Raw genomic sequence first — 27,372 nt, 5'->3', positions numbered from 1 at the left:
ACAGAATAATATAAACAAAACGATTTTATTCAGCTATAATATATATACATTACAAATTCAATATATAATAATTAGGATACACATTTATTTTACAGTAGGAAATACCATGCATTACTGACTTTTTCTTTAATAAAAAAAGAAGAATACAGATTTATTTCCCACAGGAACATTAAAATATTAAATGAAGCTTCCCGCATTAGAAAAGAACAAAACAAACTAAAACAACTAAAATTAACATGTTTCCTTAGCTGTAAGAAACAATTCTTGGACAATAAACGCAACTAAAATTAAATTCTCATGTCAAAAATTATATTCAAAAGTAGATTCAGGACGAGCTCAATAAAAGGGGAATTTCCTCCTGTCCATATACACAATAGAATGCAAAGTCGTCTTTATTTCAGTGTTTAGAGTCAGAGGACCAAATTTCCTCTTAACATTGAAGGCTCACATGGACGATACCCCCCCCCCCCCAATATAAACACGAAAATTTCGGAATATTTTTACTTTCAATGATTGGTATATTAAAATGAGAACTAGCTCTCTTACCTGATTTAGTGACACATGAATATCTGAGAGCCTTTGAAACCAAGCTCTAATTAGTCTTGTCAATCTACAGCGAAAAATAAACGCGTCTTTAATCCAGTAGCTTATGTTACCTCATCCTTCTTATTAAGCTCAAAGAATAGTACCTCTACGGCCTATTCGAGTCAATATTTTTCCTTTATAAATGTTTTTTTTTAATGTATTGTTACCTCCATACATTATCTTTACACGAAATCCATTGTATGAGACCCTGAATTTTCGTCAGGATATAAAACAAGAGCTAAGAGCTCATATGGCACTTGTGACGAGGTCGGAAGAGCCGAGAGCTCATATGGTACGAGGTCGGAAGAGCCAAGAGCTCATTTGGACGAGGTCGGAAGAGCCAAGAGCTCATTTGGCACTTGTGAGAAGGTCAGAACCTAAAGTTAAACTTTATAGCACAAGATCCTTCTAAATATCAAATTTCATTAAGATCTGGTCACCCTTTCGTAAGTTACAAATACCTCAATTTTCAAAATTACCTCCCCCCTCCCAATTCCACCAAAGAGAGCAGATCCGGTCCAGTTATGTCAGTCACGTATCTTAGACAGGTTTCTATTCTTCCCATCCAGTTTCATCCTGATCTCACCGCTTTAAGTATTTTCTAAGATTTCCGGTCCCCCCAACTGTCCCCCCCCCAATTACGTTTGATCCGGTTGAGATTTAAAATAAGATATCAGAGTTACGAGGTCCTTCTAAATATGAAGTTTCATGAAGATCCGATCACTCCTTCGTAAGTTAAAAATACGTTATTTTTCTTATTTTTCAGAATTACCCCCCCCCCCCCCGCAATTGAGCGGATCCGTTCCAATTATGTAAATTACGTATGCAAGACTTTTGCTTATTTTTCCAACCAAGTTTCATCCCAATCCTTCCAATCTAAGGGTTTCCCATCATTTTAGGTCTCCCCACCCCAAACTTCCCCCAATGTCACCAGATCCGGTCAGGATTTAAAATAAGAGCTTTGAGCCACGATATCCTTCTAAAAATCAAATTTCATGGAGATCCAATCACCCATTCGTAAGTTAAAAATACCTCATTTTTTCTAATTTTTCAGAATTAACCCCCCCCCCCCAACTACCCAAAAGAGAGCGGATCCGTTCCGTTTATGTCAATCATCTATCTAGGACTTGTGTTTATTTTTCCCACCATGTTTCATCCCGATCCCTCCACTCTAAGTGTTTTCCAAGTTTTAGGTTTCCCCCTCCCAACTCCCCGCCCCCATCACCAGATCCGGTCGGGATTTAAAATAAGAGCTCTAAGACACGATATCCTTCTAAACATCAAATTTCATTGAGATCCGATCACCCGTTCGTAAGTTGAAAATACCTCATTTTTCTAATTTTTAAGACTTACTCCCCCCCTCCCAACTACCCCAAAGAGAGCAAATAAGTTCCGATTATGTCAATCATGTATCTGGGACTTGCGCTTATTTTTCCCATCAAGTTTCATCCCGATCCCTCTACTCTAAGTGTTTTCCAAGATTTTAGGTTTCCCCCCTCCAACTCCCCCCAATGTCATCAGACCCAGTCGGGATTTAAAATAAGAGCTCTGAGACACAATATCATTCCAAACATCAAATTTCATTAAGATCCAATCACCCGCTCATAAGTTAAAAATACTTCATTTTTTCTATTTTTCCGAATTAACCGGCCCCTTCTCCCCCCCCCAGATGGTCAAATCGGGAAAACGACTATTTCTAATTTAATCTGGTCCGGTCCCTGATACGCTTGCCAAATTTCATCGTCCTAGCTTACCTGGAAGTGCCTAAAGTAGCAAAACCGGGACTTTAGGTTTTCCCCCTCCAACTCCCCCCAATGTCATCAGATCCGGTCGGGATTAAAAATAAGAGCTCTAAGACACAATATCATTCCAAACATCAAATTTCATTAAGATCCAAATACCCGCTGATAAGTTAAAAATACTTCATTTTTTCTATTTTTTGCGAATTAACCGGGCCCCCACTCCCCCCCAGATGGTCAAATCGGGAAAACGACTATTTCTAATTTAATCTGGTCCGGTCCCTGATACGCTTGCCAAATTTCATCGTCCTAGCTTACCTGGAAGTGCCTAAAGTAGCAAAACCGGGACCGACAGACAGACCGACAGACAGACCGACAGACAGACCGACAGACCGACAGAATTGGCGACTGCTATATGTCACTTGGTTAATACCAAGTGCCATAAAAAAAGATAGGGAGCAGGAAAATGGTAGCTGATCCGAACTTTTGTCAATTAGAGGCCATGTTGCATTGAGCTGGTCTTGACTGCATTTGTAACAGCAAATCCATCCCTATAGTATTTCCTAAATCCCTATAGCAATTGGCAGACAACAGTGAAATGAATAAAATGGCCAGTCAAAATTAAATAAAAGGTAAAATTGAGACGTCTACTAAAACTTCACATCAAGAAGCGTGATTATCACAATTTGTTTTTGAGATTATTTCTGGACCCTAACCGTACACAAAATATTTCAGCATCGTAAACGTGAAGAATGTGAAGATGTAGGATTAAGAGAGGTTTCAGAAAAGCAAACCCTTATGTAAATGTATTATATCTTTGCCATTTTGCTTCTTTTTCATTAATTATTGATTAAACGTGCTAAACATTATCAATGTATATTTCAACTACTTTTCCAACATTAACTGCTCGTCATATTAAAATTTAAACCAACTTTTTGATATGAAAGTCAATATGACTGACTGACGTCATTAATACACGCGGTATTCCAAAAGTCACTTTACCCAAGAAGACCTTAATTTGGTACCTAGTAAGATCTGCACATGCCTACACCATAAAATGATTTCTAATCGTCCAAGTAGTACACATTAAAGTGACGTGAAAATTTAACTCGGATTCGGGCTAGGGGTTACCGCCAGGATATAATTCCTGTTAAAATTACATTTTATGATCTCTAATTTAAGTTTTAGGAAAGCTTATATTCATTTTTTTATTACGTATGGATTAAAGTAGACTTTTTATATTTAAAATTAGATCTATAGATACACAAAGAGTAAATTGAACTTTTAAGAAAAAGAAACGTTATCTTAAGTCTTTAGGCAGCTTTTGAGAAAAAGAAACGTTATCTTAAGTCTTTAGGCAGCTTTTGAGAAGAAAAATATTTTGACAAATGTGGTAACAATCCTGGTTCGGTATTCTTAACGGAAATGCTAAGATATACTGTTTTCCTTTCCTCTGCAAAGTGACTTTTGGGATACTACAAAGAAAAAATTGAACACAAAGACAAAAAAATAAACAAAGAGAAGTGGAACAAAAGAGGACTAGCATCCTTGGTAGAAATGTCGACTGGCTATCGTTTCCCTGCAGAATGCTGGATTTCATGTTCTAACATAGCATCTAGCTCATTTGTGAGGCCAGCTAACATTGAACCAATATCGCTAAGAACATCAACTGTAGAACCGAGATCCTCACGTGGTACATCAAACCTATTAAAAGACAGATAAATCAAAGATTTTTTTTTCAATTTTAACTTGGAAATAGCAGTAACTTTTGAGAACAAACAGAACGAAAATCTTCCACATTTCTGACAGATTTAATTTGAAGAACTGCAACACAAGAAAACACAGCTCTTCAAAACTAAATTTTCAGAAATAAAAATTAAAACTTGTTATTTATTATACTATTTTACCGTCAAAAACAGAAAAGGCATATCAGGAAAATAAGGTAAATCGTTTTTAAAATACTTCTCTGTTATGGAGACAATCGATTAAGAAATTCACCCAAACAAGAAGAGAACCAAACGACCTTTCATTGTAGAAGAAGGGGAGAGTATCATAAGAATTGCAGTGTTGAGTATACTTTCAATACAACAGAAATGGGTGCACACGACAGAAAATTGGATTAAACTAGCCAAGATACAATTAAAAGTATTTGATGAACTAAGTTGAGAGACAAATTTGATTCAGATCAAATTTGTAACGGCATAATGAGTAAACAGGCTTTTACTTCATCTACAAAATACTTAAAAAAAAGAGAAAAAAAATTGATCAAGAGTTTTTCATTAACATTTGCCTAAATTCTCAATTTGCCTTTTCGAATAGTAGGAGTTCCCACGATATAAACCATTTGAAATTCATTGTTCAACAATCGAATCGTTAATTTTATTAGGAAGTTGTTCTTATAAACTTGTCTTTTTCGTTTCTCTCATACAGTAGGATAAAAGGGCATTCCCTAAGAAATATGTCCTACGAGACCAAATTTGACTCTTAACAACTCTTAAACTGCACTATGTACTAGATGTATCTATTTACGCACAATGGTATTTTTGAAGGGAATTACTGGGGGTAAAATCATGTTCAGAACTTTGAATTATAATTCAAATCTATCCATTAAGTTCTTATCAACTCAAAACACTTAGTTTCAAATCATAGCATTTTTACTGCTCTGATAAAATCATATTATATTGGTGAACGTAGTAACTATTAAAATGACCCTGTCCGCATAGGGAGAAAAGATTCGCGCAAATGCCCAATACATTTGTCAATTTATTTGCCAAATATATTAAAAGATTTAAACATGAATGTGACGCTAAATAACGTCTTAGTGTGATGACACGTTGGGAACTACTTACCAGTTCTCCTCAAGTTCCATTTTTCAGGAGTACTTAATACTTGACTTAAGAATCATCAAGTAAAATCTCAAGTAAATTATGTTATAAATTACGCAATGTCTAACACGTAAGAAAAGGTTTCTGAAAATCAAGTCAAGAAACTAACAACAGAAAAATTAAACAGGTGCAGCAGCTCCTAGGCTGGCAGGAAATCTAACTTTGAAATAACTGGCATCTCGGCAGTTATTTGCTTATCAAACAGATCGTGGTAACGAACTGTAGTAAGGAGCGACCCCGCTCAATAGTAACCGAAACTCTAAAAAATGTAATTTTGATACCAATAGTTACGTCAAAAGAATCGCATTTTAATGCTGATTTTAAATATACAAGTTTCATCAAGATTAGTTTTACCAATCAAAAGTTACGAGCCTGAGAAAATTTACCTCTTTTCGAAAATAGGGGGAAACACCCCCTAAATGTCATAAAATCTTAACGAAAATTACACCATCAGATTCAGTGTATCAGAGAACCATATTGTAGAAGTTTCAAGCTCCTACCTACAAAAATGTGGAATTTCGTATTTTTTTGCCAGAAGACAAATCACGGATTCATGTTTATTTGTTTTTTGTTTTTCTTTTTCCAGGGGTGATCATATCGACTCAGTGGTCCTAGAATGTTGCAAAAGGGCTCATTTTAACGGAAATTAAAAGTTCTAGTGCCCCTTTTAAGTGACCGAAAAATTAGAGGACCCCTAGGCTCCCTCCCACGCTCATTTTTCCTCAAAGTCACCGGATCAAAATTCTGAGATAGCCATTTTATTCACCATAGTCGAAAAACCTAATAACTATGTCACATTTGACTCCCTATTTATCAGGCACATCTGACTCCCCCACAGTCCCCGTGGGAAGGGCTGCAAGTTACAAACTTTGACATGCGTTTACATATAGTAATGGTTCCTGGGAAGTGTACAGACGTTTTCAGGGGGATTTTTTGGGTTTAGGGGAGAAAGTTGAGGGGGGAGTTATGTGGTAGGATATTTCCACGGAGGAACTTCTCATGGGGGAACAGAACTTCAATGAAGGAGGCGCAGGATTTTCTAGCATTATTTGAAAAAACAATGAAAAAATAATGGTGAAAAGTTTTTTCTACTGAAAGTAAGGAGCTGCATCAAAACTCGAAACGAACAGAAATTATTATGCATGTGAGGGGTTTACCTCCTCGTAATACCTCACTCTTTACGCTAAAGCATTTTCAGTAATTTCAACTATTTATTCAACAGCCTTTGTGATTCAGAGGTCATTCTTAAGGAATTGGGACAAAATTTAAGCTTTAGTGCAAAGAGCAAGGTATCGACGAGGGGTGAACCCCCTCATATACGCAAGAAATACATACGAATATAGAAGTTCGTTTACGTAAGTTAATTTGTAAGTTACGTATATTTTTACTAATGAAAACGTTCGTAAAAAATTAAAAGTTCTAGTTGCCTTTTTACGTAATCGAAAAATTGGAGGGCAACTAGGCCTCCTCCCTCTCTCCTTTTTTTTCAAAATCTTCCGATTAAAACTATGAGAAAGCCATTTAGCCAAAAAAATTAATATGCAAATTTCGTTTTAATGTCTAACTATATCTATGTCTATGTCCTATGTCTAGGTTCTATGTCTTTTGCCAGAAGGCAGATCATGGGTGGGTGTTTATTTGTTTGTTTGTCTGTTTTTTTCCCCAGGGGTGATCGTATCGACCCAGTGGTCCTAGAATCTTGCGAGAGGGCTCATTCTAGCGGAAATAAAAAGTTCTAGAGTCCTTTTTAAGTGACCAAAAAATAGGGCACCTAGGCCCCCTCTCACGCTAATTATTTCCCAAAGTTACCAGATCAAAATTCTGAGATAACCATTTTATTCAACGTAGTCAAAAAACTTATAACTATGTCTTTGGGGACCACTTACTCCTCCACAGTCCCCGTGGGAGGGGCTACAAGTTACAAATTTTGACCAGCGCTTACATATAGTAATGGTTAATTGGAAGTGTACAGACGTTTTCATGGGGATGTTTAGGTTGGGAGGTTGGGGGGGGTGAGAAGAGGGGCATATGTTGGGGGAGCTTTCCATCGAGGAAAATGTCATAGGGGAAGAAAATTTCCATGAAGGGAGCGCAGGATTTTCTAGCATTATAAAAAAAAAACAATGAAAAAACAAATATTAAAAAAGTTTTTTCAGCTGGAAGTAAGGAGCAGCATTAAAACTTAAAACGAACAGAAATTATTCCGCATATGAGGGGCTCACCTACTCCTAGTACCTCGCTCTTTACGCTGAAGTATTTTTAGTAATTTCAACTGTTTATTCTACGGCTTTTGTGATTCAGGGGTCACTCTTAAGGAAATGGGACAAAATTTAATCTTTAGTGTAAAGAGCGAGGTACTGACGAGGGGGTGAACCCCCTCATATACGTGATAAAAACAAGAGAATACAGAAGTTCGTTACGTAAGCTAATTGGTAAGTAACGTATATCTTTTTTACTAATAAAAACATTCGTAAAAAATTTAAAGCTCTAGTTGCCTTTTTAAGTAGCCAAAAAATCGGAGGGCGACTAGGCCTCCTCTCCCGCTCCTTTTTTGTCAAAAAGCCAAAAAAAATATATGCTAATTTCGTTTTAATTATTCATCTGCGGAGAGCCAGAATCAAAACATGCATTGATTCAACATTCAGAAATTAAAAAAAAAAGTTTTTTTTAACTGAAAGTAAGGAGCGGCATTAAAACTTAAAACGAACAGAAATTAATTCTTGCATGAAAGGGGCTGCTTCCTCATCAAAGCCCCGCTCTTTAGGCTAAAGTTTTTTTTTTACTGTTTTAAAAAGTAGAGTTGAGAGTAAGAGTCAAACTTTAGAGTAAAGAGCGGGGCGTTGATAAGGAAGCAGCCCCTTTCATATACGAATTAATTTCTGTTCGTTTTAAGTTTGAATGTCGCTCCTTACTTTCAGTTAAAAAAAAAAAACTTGTTTTTTTTTATTTAGTCCTATAAGGAGTGTCTTAAAAAGTTTAGAGACAACAGATACGTTCCTAAACGCTCCGTGCAAAACTGCCCTAGCAAAGTAAAAAATAGTCATATAAATGCAAAAAACAACTTTTATGAACATCTAAGGAGCATCTAGTAACATGAAACTACCATAGTGTTTTGTGAACAGTGTAAATAAGCAGTTTTTAGGGATATACATGGTAATTGCTCTATAAAGATAGTACAAGACTGCATTTCTCTGCTGATCTTGAAGGTTTGCTTGTAATCATATACAAAAGCAACATTTGAAAAAAGACTAGTGCAATGCCAGTCTGTCTTGTGACTGTGAAACTGATCAACTTCTATTATATATATATATATATATATATATATATATATATATATATATATATATATATATATATATATATATATATATATATATATATATATATATATATATATATATATATATATATACACCTGGTATACCTAAGACCTTCCTCTCTTCGTGTATATAGTCAGAGCATTATGTTTGTTTCTTCTGTAAGTCAAAATATCAAAAAACTTTGGTTAACTCAACGTTTTTGATTCCGAACATTTCAAACTCAGAGTATAGGTAACATCAACACAAATGGACCCCAGCCAATATAATGGTAGATTATGATCTAAAAAGTGTATAATAAAACTGTGGGAAAGGATTCATAATTATCCTTGTCTTTGTAGCACAAGTGGAAACCACTCAACATAAAGTTGTAAAAAATTGTGGGCCACTTCCTGAGTTTTGTCATTTAAGGATTTCGAAGATAAATGATGGGAATAACCTACTATGTACTGTCAGCCATGGTGAAGACTATTCTCCTCATTTTATTGTCTTCGGAAGAAGGCTGACATATTTTTTGGGAGTGTTCGTCCGCTTAGAAGCAGTCAGGCGGCTGCTTTTAGCAGATGATTGATTTTATATTACCTTCATGTTCTATTACTGCTGCTACCAGTTGGACAATTCACATTTTTGAAGACTTTATTTTTATTCGTGGCTGTGGCAGAAAAGCAATACAAAGAATCAAGAATACTTGTTATGGGAAAGTGTCTTAAAAAACTGAGGTTGTAAAACATTGATTCCTCGGGGAATAAAAAAATAGAGAGATCCTTAGAAATCTCGATAACATGGCTAACGAATATTTCCATGTGTACATTATTACCTTAAAAGTTAACAAAAGACGTCATAGAAATTACAACCGGTTGTGGATGTGGAAAATGTGAAATTCTGCTGTAATATCGTTGAAGACCTGGATCCAGGATAATTGGTTTGGACATATTTAACTTGTTTCAGCAGACCCATGTTCTGTTATTCGTCCCGAGACATAGAAGAAAGCTTTTAATATTTTAATCGTATCATAGGAGTTATGTTTTCCAAAATAAATGCTTACCACCTTTGGTTTAAAGACAGTTGGAAGTCATCAAATAAATTCCCAGAAAATCAAAAAGAAAGGCCAAATCTGATCATTGTATTATGGAGATCACTCTTTGCTTACGCTGAAGCAAGTTGAAACATGTCTGGATTTGGTCTAATTTTTAGACTGCTCTCCCTAGTCTATGCTTGAAGTCTCTGAATTAAACACGATGAAAAAGCAACTTGTGACTAGACCTCAATCTCGAAATAACTGTAGTTCTGAATCAAAAGCGGAGTCAGCCGCAAAAGAAGTGCATAAAAAAAAAAATTCAAGCTGATGTGGTTCCTGTTTATAAGCGACGAAAAGCTGATTTCATCGAACAAAAAAGTACCAATCTTACTACTGAAAAAGCAACTGATCTGATAACAAGCTACACCCTGGAAGAAATATACACACTTTATACCAATGAATTAACAGCTTTCGAAAGACTTATTTCAGAACTCCGCCCAAAAATTGATAAAGATAAAATTCAGTTCCCAGATCTATGTACGTTGCTATATGAAAGACAGAGTTTGCTGGGTCAGCCTAATGAAAATCATGAAATCGATTTATCATGTAACAATGTTAATACACTCTTATACTAGTCAGCGCACTTTTGGTGTGCCGACCAAACACTAAAATAGTTGTTTCGGTTGATTCCAAAGCTTCACTAGCTGATGCTGTTTACAAGTTATTGTTGTGTCTGCTCTCAAGTAGGCGCTTGGGTACGTGGAATTTTATAAACCATAGCAAAATAGTGATTGTTTGGCTGAAGTTGCTGAGAAAAGAATTCGACGAGTAGCAACGCGATGGTTCTGACTGTGGTGAATTGCGACGAGTAGTGAATTTCCATAGAATGAGAAAGCTCAATGCAGCCTGTGACGTGCTCTAAAAGCTTAAGTTTAAATGGAACAAGATCGATTTTATATTAGAGTGTGTATCTCTTGATAGAAACCTTTGCAATTGCGTTAGATATGCTCAGAGCCAAAGGAGAGAGCTTCTGTGGAAGAACTAATCATTCAGTTGTGAGTCTTCGGAAAAAAAACTGATAATCTTACCATTAACGCTACCAAGTCATAATTCTTCCGCTTTGTCCCCTAAAAAGAGACTTTACCCCCCCACTTCAAGTCCCATTTCCTGTTGTGTCAGAAGTGAAGATACTTTGTGTTATTTTCCCCAGAGACTGTTCTTTCACCGCACATGTTGACAGTGTAATTAGGAAAGGTAATGCTTCCCTTCAAACACTGTACAAAATGCGTCGGTTTGGTTGCGATGTCAAAAGTCTCTCCGTGCATATCTTTGTTATGTGCGACCAGTCTTGGAGTATGCTTACCCTGTGTGGAGCCCTACAACTGCTTCACTACTACAAACTGCTCACCTGATGTTACAACCTAGAGTTAGTGCAAAAAAGGGCAGTTAGGATTATCCTGGGTTCTAGAGATATTCCTTACCAAGAAGCACTCATTACACTAAACATTCAGTGCCTAGAACAAAGATTATATGATCTCCTCATGAGGTTTGGAAAAGCATTACTTTTAGACCCAACGCATCGAGAGGTCTTACACGCAGACGGCCCACCTGACAGCAGAACCAGACAGAAGTCCAAACTGATTCCTATACGTGTACGGACAAACCGATATTATAATTCATTTGTGCCTTTTTTACGTCTATGTTTAACAGTGCATAATTTTTGTTTTTAATGTTTTTGCAACTGCAAATTAGCCAAGAGCTACGATAGTTGTTTAATAAACCTCTCTCTCTCTCTCTCTCTCTCTCTCTCTCTCTCTCTCTCTCTCTCTCTCTCTCTAAGCTCAAGAAGTCTATGAATTATATTGCAGCATCGATAAACGCATTACCACAGAGTTTTCTTGAAGATCTTCCACTTTCCCTAAGCCTGCAAAGACTGTTTCTCAACATGCAGCTTAGCTAAGTTTCAGTATAGAATATTTCCTGACAGTCGGAAGGAACAAGTTGTGAACATTTTATAGAAAGGAGGGCATAAGGCGGCGTTTCGGTGATTTTGATGACGACAAATCCAGTTCTCTTCAGGCGACGGATTCTATCAGCTATGAGTTTTCAGAAGACGAAAGTGGTTTGCTGCAGACGACCTCCACAGGAAACGTAATGTCTTAGGATATAAGGCCTGCAGTTGTTGGGCGACAAGCGGCGGAAGTTTCTTGTTCTTATTGGTTACCCTAACGTCTGTCAGGTTTTCAGAAAATACAATTGTAGTTTCCCTCTTCAGTTCCTGTTGAAAGGTATTTCTCAGAAGGAGGTTCTTTTTTTTCTTAGACGGTTCAAAATCTTACGTCTGAGTGCTTTGCAATGTCCAAATCAAACGTCCAATGCTTAATCATAAAGAAGAAACTTTATTTTGTAGTCTCTTATTCATAATTCAGTTTTGAAGATATGACTGTTGGTCATATCTCCTAACACACGAGGGTTAGGTTTTCTAAGAATCGCTTATTATATGGTTGTCTTGATAAAAAAAAAGATTCAAACTTTACCTGCTTATCAGCTTTAAAAAGTGCTTAGAAAATTAATTCAAGTTGTATTTAGGGATAGGTTATGTACTTAAATTTCAATTACTCCCAAAAAACATTTTTGTTTCTGTGCTTAGTACTCGATACTATAATAAAAATTATATAAGTACTCGATACTTAAAACTGAAATTAAAATATAAATTCCTAAACTTTGGTTTACAACCAAATTCGTTTCTCGAAGGAACAAACTCACGCATCACGCATGTTTTCACACAAAAAAAGACTGCGTTTTCAGTCACGTATGAAAAATTTTTTGTTTTTGATGACTATATTATTTCGTCATTAGCCCGCGTAATATATGGATTTATGATTAGCCTGGGTTTACGATTAGATCATAAAGGATTCAGGTTGCTCATGTAATATAAATAGGCTCATTACAGTAAGTCAACAGGAAACGGCTTAGTCAATGATACTAAAAATGTCACAGTTTAGTAGCCATATCACTTGGGAGCCTTTAAACCAGCAGGAAACAATGAGTACGTTTCTATAGTTTCAATTTGGAGGGGTGTAATGACGATTTGAACCCGAAGAAATCTTCTCGTAATATCTTTGACTTTATGCAAAAACTAGATTAAAGCCACGTTTTCATTTGCATTTTTTTTTTCGGCAAACTTTGTCAGGTTACGTTAAAATGGTAACCAATCAAGGAAAACCATCATGGGTATATTTGGTTCAACTAGAACGTGCAACAAAATTAGTAACTAATTTGCCATATATTGTTTATAGTAACGCCTTAATTCAGTATACTTAACCTAAGTATTTTAGCTTATAGAAATTTGCGACTGGCTATAAAAAGCGCTTGGAGCAGTGACTAAGCTACATACAAATTTACAACACTAAACTCACCGAAATTTAATTTGCGTTTCTAAAACCTGAAATAGAACCAAATATAAAAAAAAAATGAGAATTGTTAATACTTTGAAGTATTAGGAGAGAAGAATTAACAGTACTAACAACTTAACAGGCTCCGCAAACCCAGCTAACATGCTGACTAGGATGGACAGTGGGGAGCTATCCCCAGGAATTGTTTGCAAGGGTTCAGTCGTAAAATAATTCTCTTTTTAAGAATACCTGATTGTGAGGAGGAATTTACCTTTTAAAAGTTTTTAAAATACCATTTGATACCTTTCACAAGGAAATTCTGAGGCACAAACCCAAATAAAGAAATTTGATATTGGAAAGGGAAATAAAAATTTAATATTTGATAAAACAGCTTTGAAAACTCCTTGCATTTAGATTCGGTCCAATAGTAAGTTTCGGATACAAAGGCATCTACAGAAAGAGAGAGAGAAAAAAGAGAGAGACTCACTAGTACTTTCTAATATATCCTATACTTCATAATTTATCAATCACCATTTCCCACTATGTTATTTTTTCCGAAGCATCAATGCAATCAAAATCTTTACTCATGTATAATTTACACGAGGAAAGAAAGCAACAGAATAGAGCATCGAAGCAAATATTATTTATTAAGGCTAAAAACTTAGTGTCAGTTCTCTAACAATATCCCCAAGCTTTTACTTGTTAACATGCAACCAAAAAAGAAAAAAGAATAAAAAATGATTAGTTTATTCTGTTGCTTCCCTACCTATTCTACAGCTCATACCCATGGACTCTGGCAGATCATAGATGAACAGAAACTAAAAGAGAGAAAGAAAACTGAGCAAACGTTCAACTCTATTATTGTGACGATGACACCAAACAAAGTTATTCGGAAGGAATCCCAACCACAATATCATAAAGTGAGACAATAGTGTATTCTTGCTCCTGGATAGAAGGTAGCAATAAGCCTACCTTAAAGGTTCACTGAAGGCTCTTTCCGTCTATATATAGCTGCAAATTCTATATAATGAAAGTTACTTTCGGAAACATAGTTAAAGTTTCCCCTTCCCCGTGTGGGGGAGGGGAAGGAGAACCCCAATGTTTTCAGCCAGTCAGAAAAAAGATTTGAGTCGGTAAAATAGTGGCATGAAGCAAAACTATTTTACTAGTAATTTTTCTTATTAAGGTTCACAAGCTGATGTAAAAAAAAAAAAAAAAAAAAAAAAAAAAAAAAAAAAAAAAAAAAAAAAAAAAAAAAAAGTAAAAGAAGAGCAGTCTCAGACGGTTAAAAAGGCTCAGCTACTTGGTAAAATTCATTGCCCCCTTCCATAAATATTCTGGTTAGAGACTCCTCTGCTGAGAGGCATTTTATTTTACTGTTAGTCTTTCCCAGTAAAATATCAAAATCACTTTACATTTAACTGAAATTCTATTCTATCTTATTTTCTTCCGATTCTTAAATTAAATCTTTAATTAAATCTTTCATTTTCAACCGCATTATCATTCAAAGAGGAAAATTTCTAAAAGTAACTCATTTTCTAAGAAAAAAAGTTACAGTTCCTGTAAATATTTGTTCCTAAGAAAAGGCAGGTTACACCATGTTCAGGCTTACATATGTCAACTGTTGCATATGTGTCCCAAAATTGTTTTCACAACAAACTAATTGATTTTTTTCTAAAAAGTCTATAGTACACGGTCAACATAGGTAAAAACCAAAAAGCCTATACTAAGATGGTCCCTTTTTGCATTTCCACTGGTCCATATCCAAAACATAACATACACTGTTATTTTTTAAATATAAAGTCATGGTTTTAGAAGGCCGTAGTGTCAGAGTTTGCTACTATAATTGGATCAAGGACTTTTTAGGGATGGGAGAAACCAACTGCAATGGAAAAACGCATTTTATGAAGTAAAATCGCAAAAGATTTTGATAGAGTGTGGCATAAGGGCAAGTTGAAAAACCCCAAGTTTGTTGAATTCGTAGTCGTCTACCTAAGGTTCTTGGGAATTTCCTCTTTCTGTGTCATGGCCGGGTTTAGAGTGGGGAGAGACTAGAGGGACAAGCGCCCCAGGCGGCATGCCCGGTGGGACAAAACAAGCATAAATTGTAATACTTTGGGGTAAAAATTGTAATATTTAGAGTATTGATGGTGCGACAGAGGGGCAGCAAAGTCTTTATCTACCCCCCCCCCCCCCCCCCCAAGAAAAAACATAACTTCGGTTCTGCTCCTTATAAAATCTTGTAAAAACTGGTAAAGTAAAGGCAAGTAAAGGGTGGGATTCCTCTGGGCAGTATTATGGGACTCACATTTTTCTCTGGTGTATATTAACGACTTAGGAAACAATCCCATTACTCCCCTAACATACGTCATACAGCTGTTCAGGGACATTTCTGACGCCTCAATGGTCCAATTACAATTCTTACCCTGACCAACACCATAACTTTACCTTCATGGGTGAAGCTATCAAGAAAGTTAACAAACATCATTTTTGGAGTTAATTTCTCCTCTGACCCCTCTTGGGAAAAATATCTTGATCAAGTTATATCCTCTTGGGCGAGAAAGCTGGTTGTGATTCCTCGTTCTAGGAGCTTGTTACCACCCAGCTCGATTATACTGTTGTACAAGTCATGCGTTAGGCCTTATGCCAAATATGGATGCTTGATTTTCACAGGGACTCCTAAAACCTTCCCTGCACCGATCCAGACTATCTGAAATAGAGCCTCAAGGGCAAGTCGTAGCCCTAATCAAGCACCTATCAATAGTTCACTAGAAGAATATGACGTTGCATCAACGGCTATTTTCAGCAAGTACAAATCCACTATTCTCCCTTCAACGATTTACTCATATAAGCACCGACGTTTGCCAACCAGTACGGGAAACACAGTGAAAACACGGTACGGTCAAATTACTGTAAGAGATACCTAGAATGAGAACTTGAAGAACAGCTTTGTGAGACCCTGCATGTCCATTTGGAATGGTTTTCCCCAAGGGTATAATCCCTAAATGTTATTATTTTGATTCCTTTATAATAATGTTCAACAGACACAGTTTATGGCTAAAACCTAGGTAAATGGTTCAAGTCGTACCGGGTCCTAGGTCTTCAGTGGCGTGGCACGATGAATCTTGTTATAAGTATAACTTGACAAAACCAAGGTTTGGACATTTAATTTGTTGGATATTTTGTCACTCACGGGAACGGTTAACCATACAAAAGTGCTTCCGATCACAGCACTATTTTGTCAAGGCACGTAAGGAGGACCTGGGCAGAGGAGTTTTAGGGCCGCTCCAGTTCGGTACGTGTCCCAGGTTTCAATTCGAACATTTATTTCTATTCATCACAACACATAAGATAATAAAAATGAAAAAAAAAACTAGAACAACATTTTGGCTAATACAGTATTTGCTTAGTGCTAAAAGTTACTGTAAAGGAGGGCAATTATGAATGTAAATGCACACACAGAGGGGGAAGGAACTCCACTCAGGGACTTCTTTACTGACCAAGCTTTTGTCTAAGAATCTTTTGAATTCAGAATATGTAAAAATGCGTAAGAAGTGATACTGCAGCAAAAAGTGCTTATTTTTTGCTGTCAGAAAACCACTTGATATTTTTAAAATTATGCCCATTTATAGGAGGGTTGAAACATTTTTGACTAAATTTGAAACACTTGAGCTTTGGAGCAAACATTTTTTTACCCTCCATTAGAAAGATTTCCCAAAATATTTCTGGGTTTTGGAAATCTTAAAGCGCTCCATTTTATCAGAATTTCAGCCAATACCGATCGTGTAGAATTATAAACTGAATAATACTGAATAAAACTGAAGAGTAAGATCCGAGAATTCTCAGATCTCACTATTTAGTTTATGAAGAAAGATTAGCTTAATTAAATCGATAAACCGTAGCTTGTACATCAAATTTACCGTCTTTTATCTTAAACTGGGAATGGAGATGGGGAAAAAGAAGAGCAATACTAATAGTAGGAGACGTTTCATGACTTCGGAAACTATTTACAGTTTCATAATTATTATCTAGATTTGTTCCAATTTTTCTATTGCCACATGAAGTTATCACAAATTTGAAATTCTAGTTCTTCAGTTGTTCTTTTTTTCCCATTTTGTCACTAATTGATCCCCAAATTAAAAAAAAAAAAAAAAAAAAACATTGTGTGATCAGACGAATAGCTCCTGGACAATTATAGCTTCATTTTTCAATTACAGCTTCATGCTCTGTGTATTCAACGAATTTTATTGCGTCTTATCTTTTACTAATTCAATAAAAAAAATTGTTTTATTCATTATTGACTGTACTTACTAATATGGAATTTCCAAGCAAAATTGTATTGTTAAGGTCCTATGTAAGTTTTAATTATTACGAAATATTGAATAATTGAATTGTAATAATAAACCTTGTCAATAGAAAGAACAGTCATGCTTAAATACCTTAGTAAGCTGAATTTATATATAATAAAATAGCCCCGCATAATCTTAATAATTACTTAAAGCACATGCTAAAAATACACAAAGTAAAAATTATCAAATCCCAAAGTTTAGCTTTGCTCTATGATTAGAATAATATAATTTGATTCTCAAGTTAAAAAAACAACTTATGCTTATATGGAAAGTTATTCGCAATTGTAGGGTTATGCAAAGAAAAGTAAAAAAAAAGAACATGCCAACTTTTGGACCATATATGGAGCAAGGATATCGTAATTTGGATTTTGCATGTACTCAAATAACAGACAATTAGCTAAAAGGTAAAGAAAACCACATGGAAGAATGCATCTGAAATGCGGTGCACAGATGCCCGTACGAAAATTAATTCTTGGATCTTTTTCTGAGGCTTATTTAAATCCTATTCTAGTAAAATTTTAGTAATTTGGTCCATCTTAAGAAAAAGACTAAAGAAATACTATGACCAAATTCTGTTTTGGATGTATTGAATTTCTTGGAGGTTAATTAGTTTTTGTTTTTATGATTAGGTTTCGCGTCTGAACTGCGGCAAAGAATCATCTCTCCCTTTTGAGTTTCCTATTTTTAAAGTTATGTCAATTAACATTTTTTTTTTTACATCATGGACCATCTCTGCTTCTTGGGTGGGTTATTTATTATGTGTTGTATGATTCGTTTACATGAAGAATTTGAAAACAATAACAAGTAACATTCAATATAATTGTGATACCCTTACCTAAACATTTGAGAGAGGAATAACGCATTGAAAATAGTAAGTACTGATACAAACTGTACATTCCTCAACTGTCTTCAAACAAGAGCTAAGAGCTCATATGGCACTTGTGACGAGGTCGACAAAGCCAAGAGCCAATAGCTCATATGATATGAGCTCTAGCAAAATTCTAAGAATCAATAGATTGCTTTAAAAGGAAAATCAGAGGCTTAATGCCGGTCGGGATTTAAAATAAGAGCTCTGAGTCTCGAAGTCCTTCTAAATATCAAAATTCATTAAGATCCGATAACCCACTCGTAAGTTAAAAATACCTCAATTTTTCTAATTTTTCCTCTCCCTTCAGCCCCCCAGATGGTCGAATCGGGGAAAACGACTTTATTAAGTCAATTTGTACAGCTCCCTGACACGCCTATCAATTTTCATCGTCCTAGCACGTCCAGAAGCACCAAACTCGCCAAAGCACTGAACCCCACCACCTAACTCCCCCAAAGAGAGCGGATCCAGTCCAGTTACATCAATCACGTATCTACGACATTTATAAGCGTTTTCCAAGATTTCTGGTTTCCCTCTCCAACTCCCCCCAATGTCAAAAGATCTGGTCGGGATTTGAAATAAGAGCTCTGAGACAGAGTTTCTTCTAAATATCAAATTTCATTAAGATCCGGTCACCCTTTCTTAAGTCAAAAATACCTCAATTTTTTCTGATTTTTCCAAATTAACAATCCCCAGCTCCCTCAAAGAGAACGGATCCGTACCAATTATGTCAATCTCGTATCTATAACTTGTGCTTATTCTTCCCATCAAGTTTCATCCCGATCTCTCCACTCTAAGGGGTTTCCAAGATTTCTGTCTCCCCCCTCCAGCCCTCTTTGTCCCCAGATCCGATTCGAATTGAAAATGGGGCATCTGAGACACAAGATTCTTCTATACATCAAGTTTCATTAAGATCCGATCACTTATTCGTAAGATACCTCGATTTTCACGTTTTCCAAGAATTTCGATTTCCCCCTCCAACTCCCTTCAATATAACCGGATCTGATCGAGATTTCAAATGAATGTTCTAAAGCACAAGATCCTTCTAGATATCAAATTTCATTAAAATCTGATCACCCGTTCGTAAGTTACAAATACCTCATTTTTTTCTAATTTTCCGAATTACTCCCCCCCCCCCAACTCCACCAAAGAGAGCGGATCCGGTCCGGTTATGTCAGTCACCTATCTTGAACTTGTGCTTATTCTTTCCACCAAGTTTCATCCTGATATCTCCGCTTTAAGCATTTTCCAAGATCCCCCCCCCCCCTAATGACACTGGATCCGGTCGGGATTTAAAATAAGAGATCTGAGTTTCGAGGTCCTTCTAAATGTGAAATTTCATTCAGATACGATCACTCTTTCGTAAGTCAAAAGTACCTCGTTTTTTCTAATTTTTTAGAATTACCCCCCCCCCCCCCCCCAACTCCTCCAAAGAGAGCAGATCCGTTCCGCTTATGTCAATTCCGTATCTAGGACTTGTGCTTATTTTTCCCACCAAGTTTCATCCCGATCCCTCCATTCTAAGCGTTTTCCAAGATTTTAGGCTCCGCCCCCCAACTTCCCCTTCACCGTTTCCGGTCGGGATTTAAAATAAGAGCTCTGAGACACGATATCCTTCCAAACATAAAATTTCATTAAGATCCCATCACCCGTTCGTAAGTTAAAAATACTTCATTTTTTCTATTTTTCCGAATTAACCGACTTCCCATAATGTCACACAGTACCGCCACTTCTAGCACAGCCCCGTTACGCTTGACCCAGTCCCCGAAATGCTTGACATGCAAAACTTATGTACACGATTTCTGAAATTAGGCGACCCTTAGTTTCTAAGATTCAAATATGTTTACAGCTGGATGGTAAAAAAAAAGAAAAAAAAAATCTCGAGGTGCATGGATTTTGAAACGAGGTCTCATTTTTAAACAGCTATGAAAAATTCTTATATTGCATTTTAATTAGTATCAATATTTAGGACACCTATTATGGGACATTATATATTTAGGACACATAATACGGAATCTAAACTTGGCATTTTAAAGTCTTCTTGCAAATCAGTTTTTTTTTGTAAGATCAAATTTTGAATTATTTCACTAGGGGGAGGCGGGAGGGTGTAAATTTTCCTGGATTTCTGGGCACTTTTTTCGAATTATCAAAAATATTTTTTATGATTTTCCTTCCCCTACCCCCACACTGAAAAAATACTACGTAAGTGATTGATTTCCCTGCGGTAATTTTAGGAATAGAAATCCTGAAGGTTTTTTTGCTAATGAAGCAAGTTTCTCATTGAGTTTTTTTTTATGAGAAAATGTAGGTTCTTTTTAAGAAAAAAAATCTTTATGCAAATACTCAAATCTTTTAAATTCAAATTTCCCACTAATCTCAAACATAAAACGGATACAAAGAGATCAGGGTCATTGCCAAAAAATAAGTTGCACTTTTCAGCAATCCAAGCCTTAAGTGGATCCGATTAAACATATGCATCGCCTTATTTCTGGACATGACTTCATATATGATGTTCAGATGATAATGACATGACAGATTCCAACATTAGAGCCAAAGAGACCACTAATCACAAAATGAATAATAATAAAAAAGAAACTTGGTAAAAGTTCATACACTTGTCTTTTCACACTCAACTTCCTTTATTGTGTCAATTCTTCACTCTCCAAACAACTCCATCGTGAGTAAGCAAATGGACATCCTTCCTGCTTTCCTAATATCTACTTGGTAATTGCTCTCCCATATTTCCACCATCCATTCCCTCCCCTTCACCCAGTCCCAAAATATCATCCTCCAAATCATTCAACTCCTTACAGCTGTACATAAAAAGCTCTAAATTCTCATTATCACCACAAATCGAAAAACTTCTAATCAAGAATTATTACTTCCACTTTCCTCGATAAAACAGCTTTGAACGAGGAAAATCTGCACTTAAAATCTTAAGAAAGTTTTCTTATATAGAATAGACTTACTTCTCTGGTGTCCCTGGGACAGATGTCCCTCTAAGAGGCGGTAAACCACGCCTAGGAGTGGCTGGAGATTGGGTGACATAGGTTATACCAGACAAAGTAGGATGCTGTCGGGATGAACGCTGTTTTATTGTACCAGCGTTGTCATTTGCAAATGGCATTGATTCAGATTCTGTACTTGATGATGACTAAGAAGAAAAAAACACATAAGAAATGGAAAAGGAAACGCCTAACAAAAGAAACCTCCTATCTAAAATCCAATGAACGAGAAATATCACATCAAAAATACACGGTGGCAGCTAGTTATTCTTATAAAAACTGAAATTGTAGTAAAAAAAAAAAAACTTTAAACAATGAATCTGTCATTAACTAAACTTAATGAAAAATTGAGATTTTTTTTTAAATTGGCGATTTATTTTCACAAAAAGTAAAATAAATAAAAACATTTTTCTTTTATCTCTTATTTTCTTTGAAAGATGAAAATACGCGAAAAGTACCAATGTTTTATGGGAAAACTTAAGTTTTCAGGCCAAAAAATGCGTTTATGTTTTTAACTTGTGCCCCCTCTCTGGAAGGCGTTTTACAGATCCTCTTCCAAGAGAAATGTCTTTGACATCCTTACTGATATTTATTATGAAATATCCTGATCAGCTTAATATTGGACTTCAAGGTATTGGCTGTTTAAAATCACATGGAATAATAATTATGTCATTTTTGGATATTATAGAAATTGATTTCTATGTTGAAGGTAACCAAGATTATTGGTTACCTTCAATAATCTTTAGATTAGAGACTTATGACTACAATGGTCTCAATACAGAGAAATTTATTATTTCTGAACGCACCTGCAAATAGGGGACCGCAATGACAAACAATCACAAAAATGTAGAGGAAAGGGGAAGGATTTTTTAGATTTTTAAGGTAAACAAAAAGAGGTAATTTTTTTCAAAATCTGGGAGGGTAACTGACCTTTGCCCTTCTCTTAATTGGTGCCCCTGTGGTGAGAGGTGTGAAGGGTTAGAGAGAACTTTGAACAATCTCTCCAGGAAAACAGACAAAATTATGGCCAAAAAATACCCTCCTTTAACACCTCACCCCAATACAAATCCTTTATTATCCCCTTTTCCAAAAACAATGGCTATATACACAAGGAACGTGGACAGGAGGTAAGTACGAGGCCCTTTTTCCCAAAGATCCATAAATGATCAAGAATCTCTGGGCATTTTTTATTCAATTACCTTAAAACTATCATTAGAGCCATTACGTCTTTGTCTAAATTCACCAGTATTAACATCTTCACCGTGATCTGGTGCCGGACTATGATCACGTGATTTGGATCTCATGAGATGTGAAGGACCATAGATATTTTTCCCACCGGTTCCTGGTGGACTCGTTATCTTTGGCCAATGACCAGCACCACTTCTTTGGAGAATACTTTCCAGCCTAAAATTATAACATACATAAGAATGTAAAAGGGGGTTATACAGCTTTATAGACACATTAAATGAAACTATCAGTAAAAAAGACAAATTTTAAAGGGCGTCATCTATGTCAAGTCTAAGGTATGCCATTCTCATTAAACCCGTGACGGAATTTGTTATGGGGCAGATGGGGCTGCAACTGCCCCTTTAGACCCAAGTTTGTCACCCCCCTCGACTTCAGTTTGAACCCCACTGAAATTTAGTTTCTCCAAAAAATCTTGCCAAAACTAATATAAGGTTGCATAAGTATCCAGAAAAACAGGTCAGTTTTCTTTAGTATTTATTTGCCTTTATAGTAATACATGGATCATTTTTCATTGTCATTTTCACTTGATTTGGGAAAATTTGCTTAATCCCCCCCCCCCAGAAAGTTTACAAATTTATGCCACTGCATAGAACTAAAGTTTTGAGCGAGTCATAATTCTTACTACATAAACGAATGAAAAGCACAACTCGAGTTGGGTCTGAAAATACCCTATATTCCTGTTAGCTGTGTTGGGAAAATATATGCTCCATTTCATGTGTGTCCTTAGCATTAACAACATTTAATCAGTATAAGAAAAAAATTCTTATAATAAGATAAAAATTCTTAGTATAATTCTTAGTATAATAAATATTATAATTCTTATAATATTTATAAAAATTCTTAGTATAAGAAAAGTTGGGGGGCTGCCGCCCCCCAAACCCCCCGCTTTTAAAGACTCTTTTGTACAGTTTTTTTGTTGTGGGGGGCTTCCGCCCCCCTAGCCCCCCGCTATTGGCTTCGGAAAGGCCCTCTTTTAATTAACAAAACAAAAAACCTGTACAAAAGAGTCTTTAAAAGCGGGGGGTTTTGGGGGCGGCAGCCCCCCAACTGCCTCTCCTAATTCCTGTACGTTTTAAGGTTCGACTTTGGGACGCAGCCTCTTTAACTCTTTAAGAAAACGAAGTTTTTTTCATATTATTTCTGTACGTTTTTCTACAATCCATGGTGGATGTAATTTAATAATTCCTGTACTCCTCCAGGAATTAAGACTGCCTCTCCTAATTCCTGTACGTTTTAAGGTTCGACTTTGGGACGCAGCCTCTTTAACTCTTTAAGAAAACGAAGTTTTTTTCATATTTTGTGAAAAAAAAAACCGCCCGATAAGGGACTTGAACCCTTGACCTTAGGATTAAAAGTCCCACGCTCTACCGACTGAGCTAACCGGGCATGTTTGAAGTCGAAATACCTGCATGTGTATAAATATAACTTTTAAATAACTTAAGAATTTCAAAAATTAACATGGGCTCTTATGGGGAAATGGGTTTTTCTAAGCTAGAAAATCGGGGGGTTAAGATTTTCCGACGAAACTTTCCAGGAAAATTACTCGGAATGAGTCTTCGTACATCCAGATCCGATGTCGGCTGTGGCCTGTAGGCGTGGCGAAAAAACAAAACAAAAGGAGAACACGAACATTAAGTGGCTATGCGTGGTTTCTGGAAAACAGGGAAGGAGTTATCGGATCGAGCTGAAATTTCACAGATAAGCTCCTGGGCCCTAGGGGACCTTAACTTGTGAATTTCAGCCCGATCGGACAACGTTAAAGGGGGTGGGGGGGTGGGGTTGGGGGGTCGAAACTTTCGGCCAGATTTTCCCCATGAAGGAAAAGTCGGAGGGGGATGAAATTTGGCAGGTTTCTTAGTTGGAGCTCGGGCTACGAAATGCATCCCTCCCCATCCCTCTGCGACCACTGGAACCGAAGATCGCTTAACATTGTCGTGGTTCGCCTCTTTAAAGAGGCACGAGTGTGCCTCCTTGAAAAGATTATGCCTCAATAACAGCCATTTCAACTATTTTGTGTCTTCAAGCGAAAATTAAGCGTCCAATTGGGTAAAACCATCTTCAGGTCCAAAAGTATATAAACTATTACAAGCAAACAAAAATAAACGAAAAACAAATTTGTCGCATACAATTACATTCACCCTAAAACAAACAATTTACCCTACATCATTTACCCTAAAACAAATAAGAGGGCAACCAACCAACTTTTCACGTCCTTAAGCGCTCATATAGTATCAGATATGATTTTCGAGATAAAATTTAATCAAAATGGCTGGAGTCTTAAACAATATGACCCCGGATTGTCACAAGGCTCATAGCTCTAGGAGAAAGGTACCCACCCCCTCTTTAGGTTAAAGGCTAACTTGTCCTACACTGAAAACTTTTTGGATTGCAAGAAAAATAGATTGCTGGAAGTTGTAAGAGTTTTATCTACCTCCTTTGTAGCCTTTCAACCGATTTGAGCTGACTCTTCTGGGCTCAAGGGCAGGGATTAAGAACGAAAAAGGGGGTATTATATAGGACACATGGATTATAGGAAAATTGTCAGCATGTAGAGAAAACAGCAAAAGCCCAACTCCCCCACCCCCTGCGAAATCTGTCGGAAATACCAAAAGACCATTTTAGACTACAACTCGAAATGAGAATGCGCATAAGAAAACATGGTAGCGAAAAAAAGAGGGACATCTAAGTAACTAAAAGCTTGATGGTCATGAAAGGCTGGAGTGCATAGACTTCAGAGTCTGGAGTTTAGACCCAGCTAGAGTTTGAAAATGCAAGCCACAATGGAAAAATTAGCCACCATATTCTGGAAGTGTTAATACGGTAAGATCTAAGAACTAGATACTGATTTGACAAATGGTAGATTAGATATTTGGAGGTGTTGAAAGGCTGCCGAAAAAGACACAGTTATCATATCCCAAACTAATTTAAAAAATTAGTTTGCACTGAATTGGATAAAAAGCGAAACTTCTCAACCGGTGTCACATTTCTTGGTTAAGAGTCCTGTTAAGAGTCCCGGGGGTTGTTTCAGATGTCTCCTGGAAATAGATGGGGAGAAGAGAAAGAGAGGGGTCTGAGGCCTAAACAAAGATTACCTGACCTATGATGGATAAATAATTTCGGCCGTTTCTGGGGAAGAACTTTATATCTTCATTTGCATGAGCTTTAAATATTAATTCAATATTTGTTAATGTTATAATGTGGCTTCATTTTATATTTCACTTTTTTTTTTGTCATGCTTGTCATGAGTCATAATGTATGCTTCATCTATTTACACAGGTCAGAATGTATTAGCACGTTAATATGGCTTCGTGGCATAATAATTAACTTCTACTATATAAACAGGAATTTGTCAAAACACGGTATTCCTACCTCCTTAGACCAACATATATTTTGAGACAGCTTTTCTTAAGTTTAACTGTTTTCCTCTCGCACAACTGACTACAACTGTCATATAATAACTTTTGTTGAAGAAGATCTATTAAAATTTAACTGAAATGTGAAATTGCTAGTAATTATTCAATTGGCTGGACAAATCAGTTGCACAAGACCACCCTTTCCAGAAGCAAAAGTAGGCTGTTTGAGAATATTCCTTGTGAAGATTCATTCTCCATTTATATTATATATATATATATATATATATATATATATATATATATATATATATATATATATATATATATATATATATATATATATATATATATATATATATACATATATATACATATATATATATATATATATATACATATATATACATATATATACATATATATATATATATATATATATATATATATATATATATATATATATATATATAATATAAATGGAGAATGAATCTTCACAAGGAATATTCTCAAACAGCCTACTTTTGCTTCTGGAAAGGGTGGTCTTGTGCAACTGATTTGTCCAGTTGCACAATATATATATATATATATATATATATATATATATATATATATATATATATATATATATATATATATATATATATATATATATATATATATATATATATATATATATATATATATATATATATATATATATATATATATATATATATATATATATATATATATATATATATATATATATATATATATATATATATATATATATATATATATATATATATATATATATATATATATATATATATATATATATATATATATATATATATATATATATATAATATATATATATATATATATATATATATATATATATATATATATATATATATATATATATATATATATATATATATATATATATATATATATATATTATATATATATATATATATATATATATATACTAGCTGTTGGGGTGGCGCTTCGCGCCACCCCAACACCTAGTTGGTGGGGGCGCTTCGCGCCCCCCCCAAGCCCCCCCGCGCGCGTAAGTCGTTACGCGCCATAATAGTTACGCGCCATTGTAGTTGTGTCCCTATGTCCCACCTGTGAATATAGATAGATATATATATATGGTTTTAACTACGTAAAACTTGCGAATATACAACATTCTTTGCTGTCCCATTGTCTTTGCATATAAATAGATTGTCAGGTTTACCGACTCTTGAACATGCAACATATAATGGTCCATGGGAAAACAATCTGTATTCAGATCTATACCTCATGATTCTAATGATTGCCCTTGAGCTTTGTTGATGGTGATTGCTAATCGACCATTCCCTGTCCCGGTGTCCCGGTCGTCATTTACATCCCCTGTTTCCCCCGGTGTCCCCGTTGTAGTTGTGTCCCTGTGTCCCGGTCGTCATTTATATTCCTGTGTCCCGGTCGTCATTTGTATCCCGGTGTCCCGGTCTGTATATACATTCGTTTTTTAGTTTTGTTTTTCTCCTTTATTTTTTTCCTTTTTTTTTCTTTTTTAGCTTATTTAGATTTTTAGATTTTTTAGTTTTTTTATTAGTTTTTAGTTTTTTTTTCTTTTTTAG

At 35.7% G+C, this 27,372-nt stretch overlaps 1 protein-coding gene across 1 annotated transcript in view; it reads right to left on the bottom strand.

Moving 5' to 3' along the window:
• Positions 1–3,649: 3,649 nt before the first annotated feature.
• Positions 3,650–27,372, bottom strand: part of LOC136029162 (caskin-2-like) — a 131,239-nt gene continuing 107,516 nt past the window's right edge. Inside the window, exons 15-17 of the mRNA XM_065707307.1 lie at positions 22,358–22,629; positions 21,123–21,307; positions 3,650–4,028 (exon numbers count right to left, since the gene is read on the bottom strand). Coding sequence (XP_065563379.1) covers positions 3,893–4,028; positions 21,123–21,307; positions 22,358–22,629 — 593 coding nt within the window. The 3' untranslated portion in view covers positions 3,650–3,892. The remainder of the gene's footprint in view (positions 4,029–21,122; positions 21,308–22,357; positions 22,630–27,372) is intronic.

This window comes from Artemia franciscana, chromosome 1 (genome assembly GCF_032884065.1).
Source record: "Artemia franciscana chromosome 1, ASM3288406v1, whole genome shotgun sequence".
Taxonomy (NCBI): Eukaryota; Metazoa; Arthropoda; class Branchiopoda; order Anostraca; family Artemiidae; genus Artemia; species Artemia franciscana.
The sequence above is the reverse complement of the archived record's forward strand: the minus strand, read 5'-3'. Positions and strand labels throughout refer to the sequence as shown.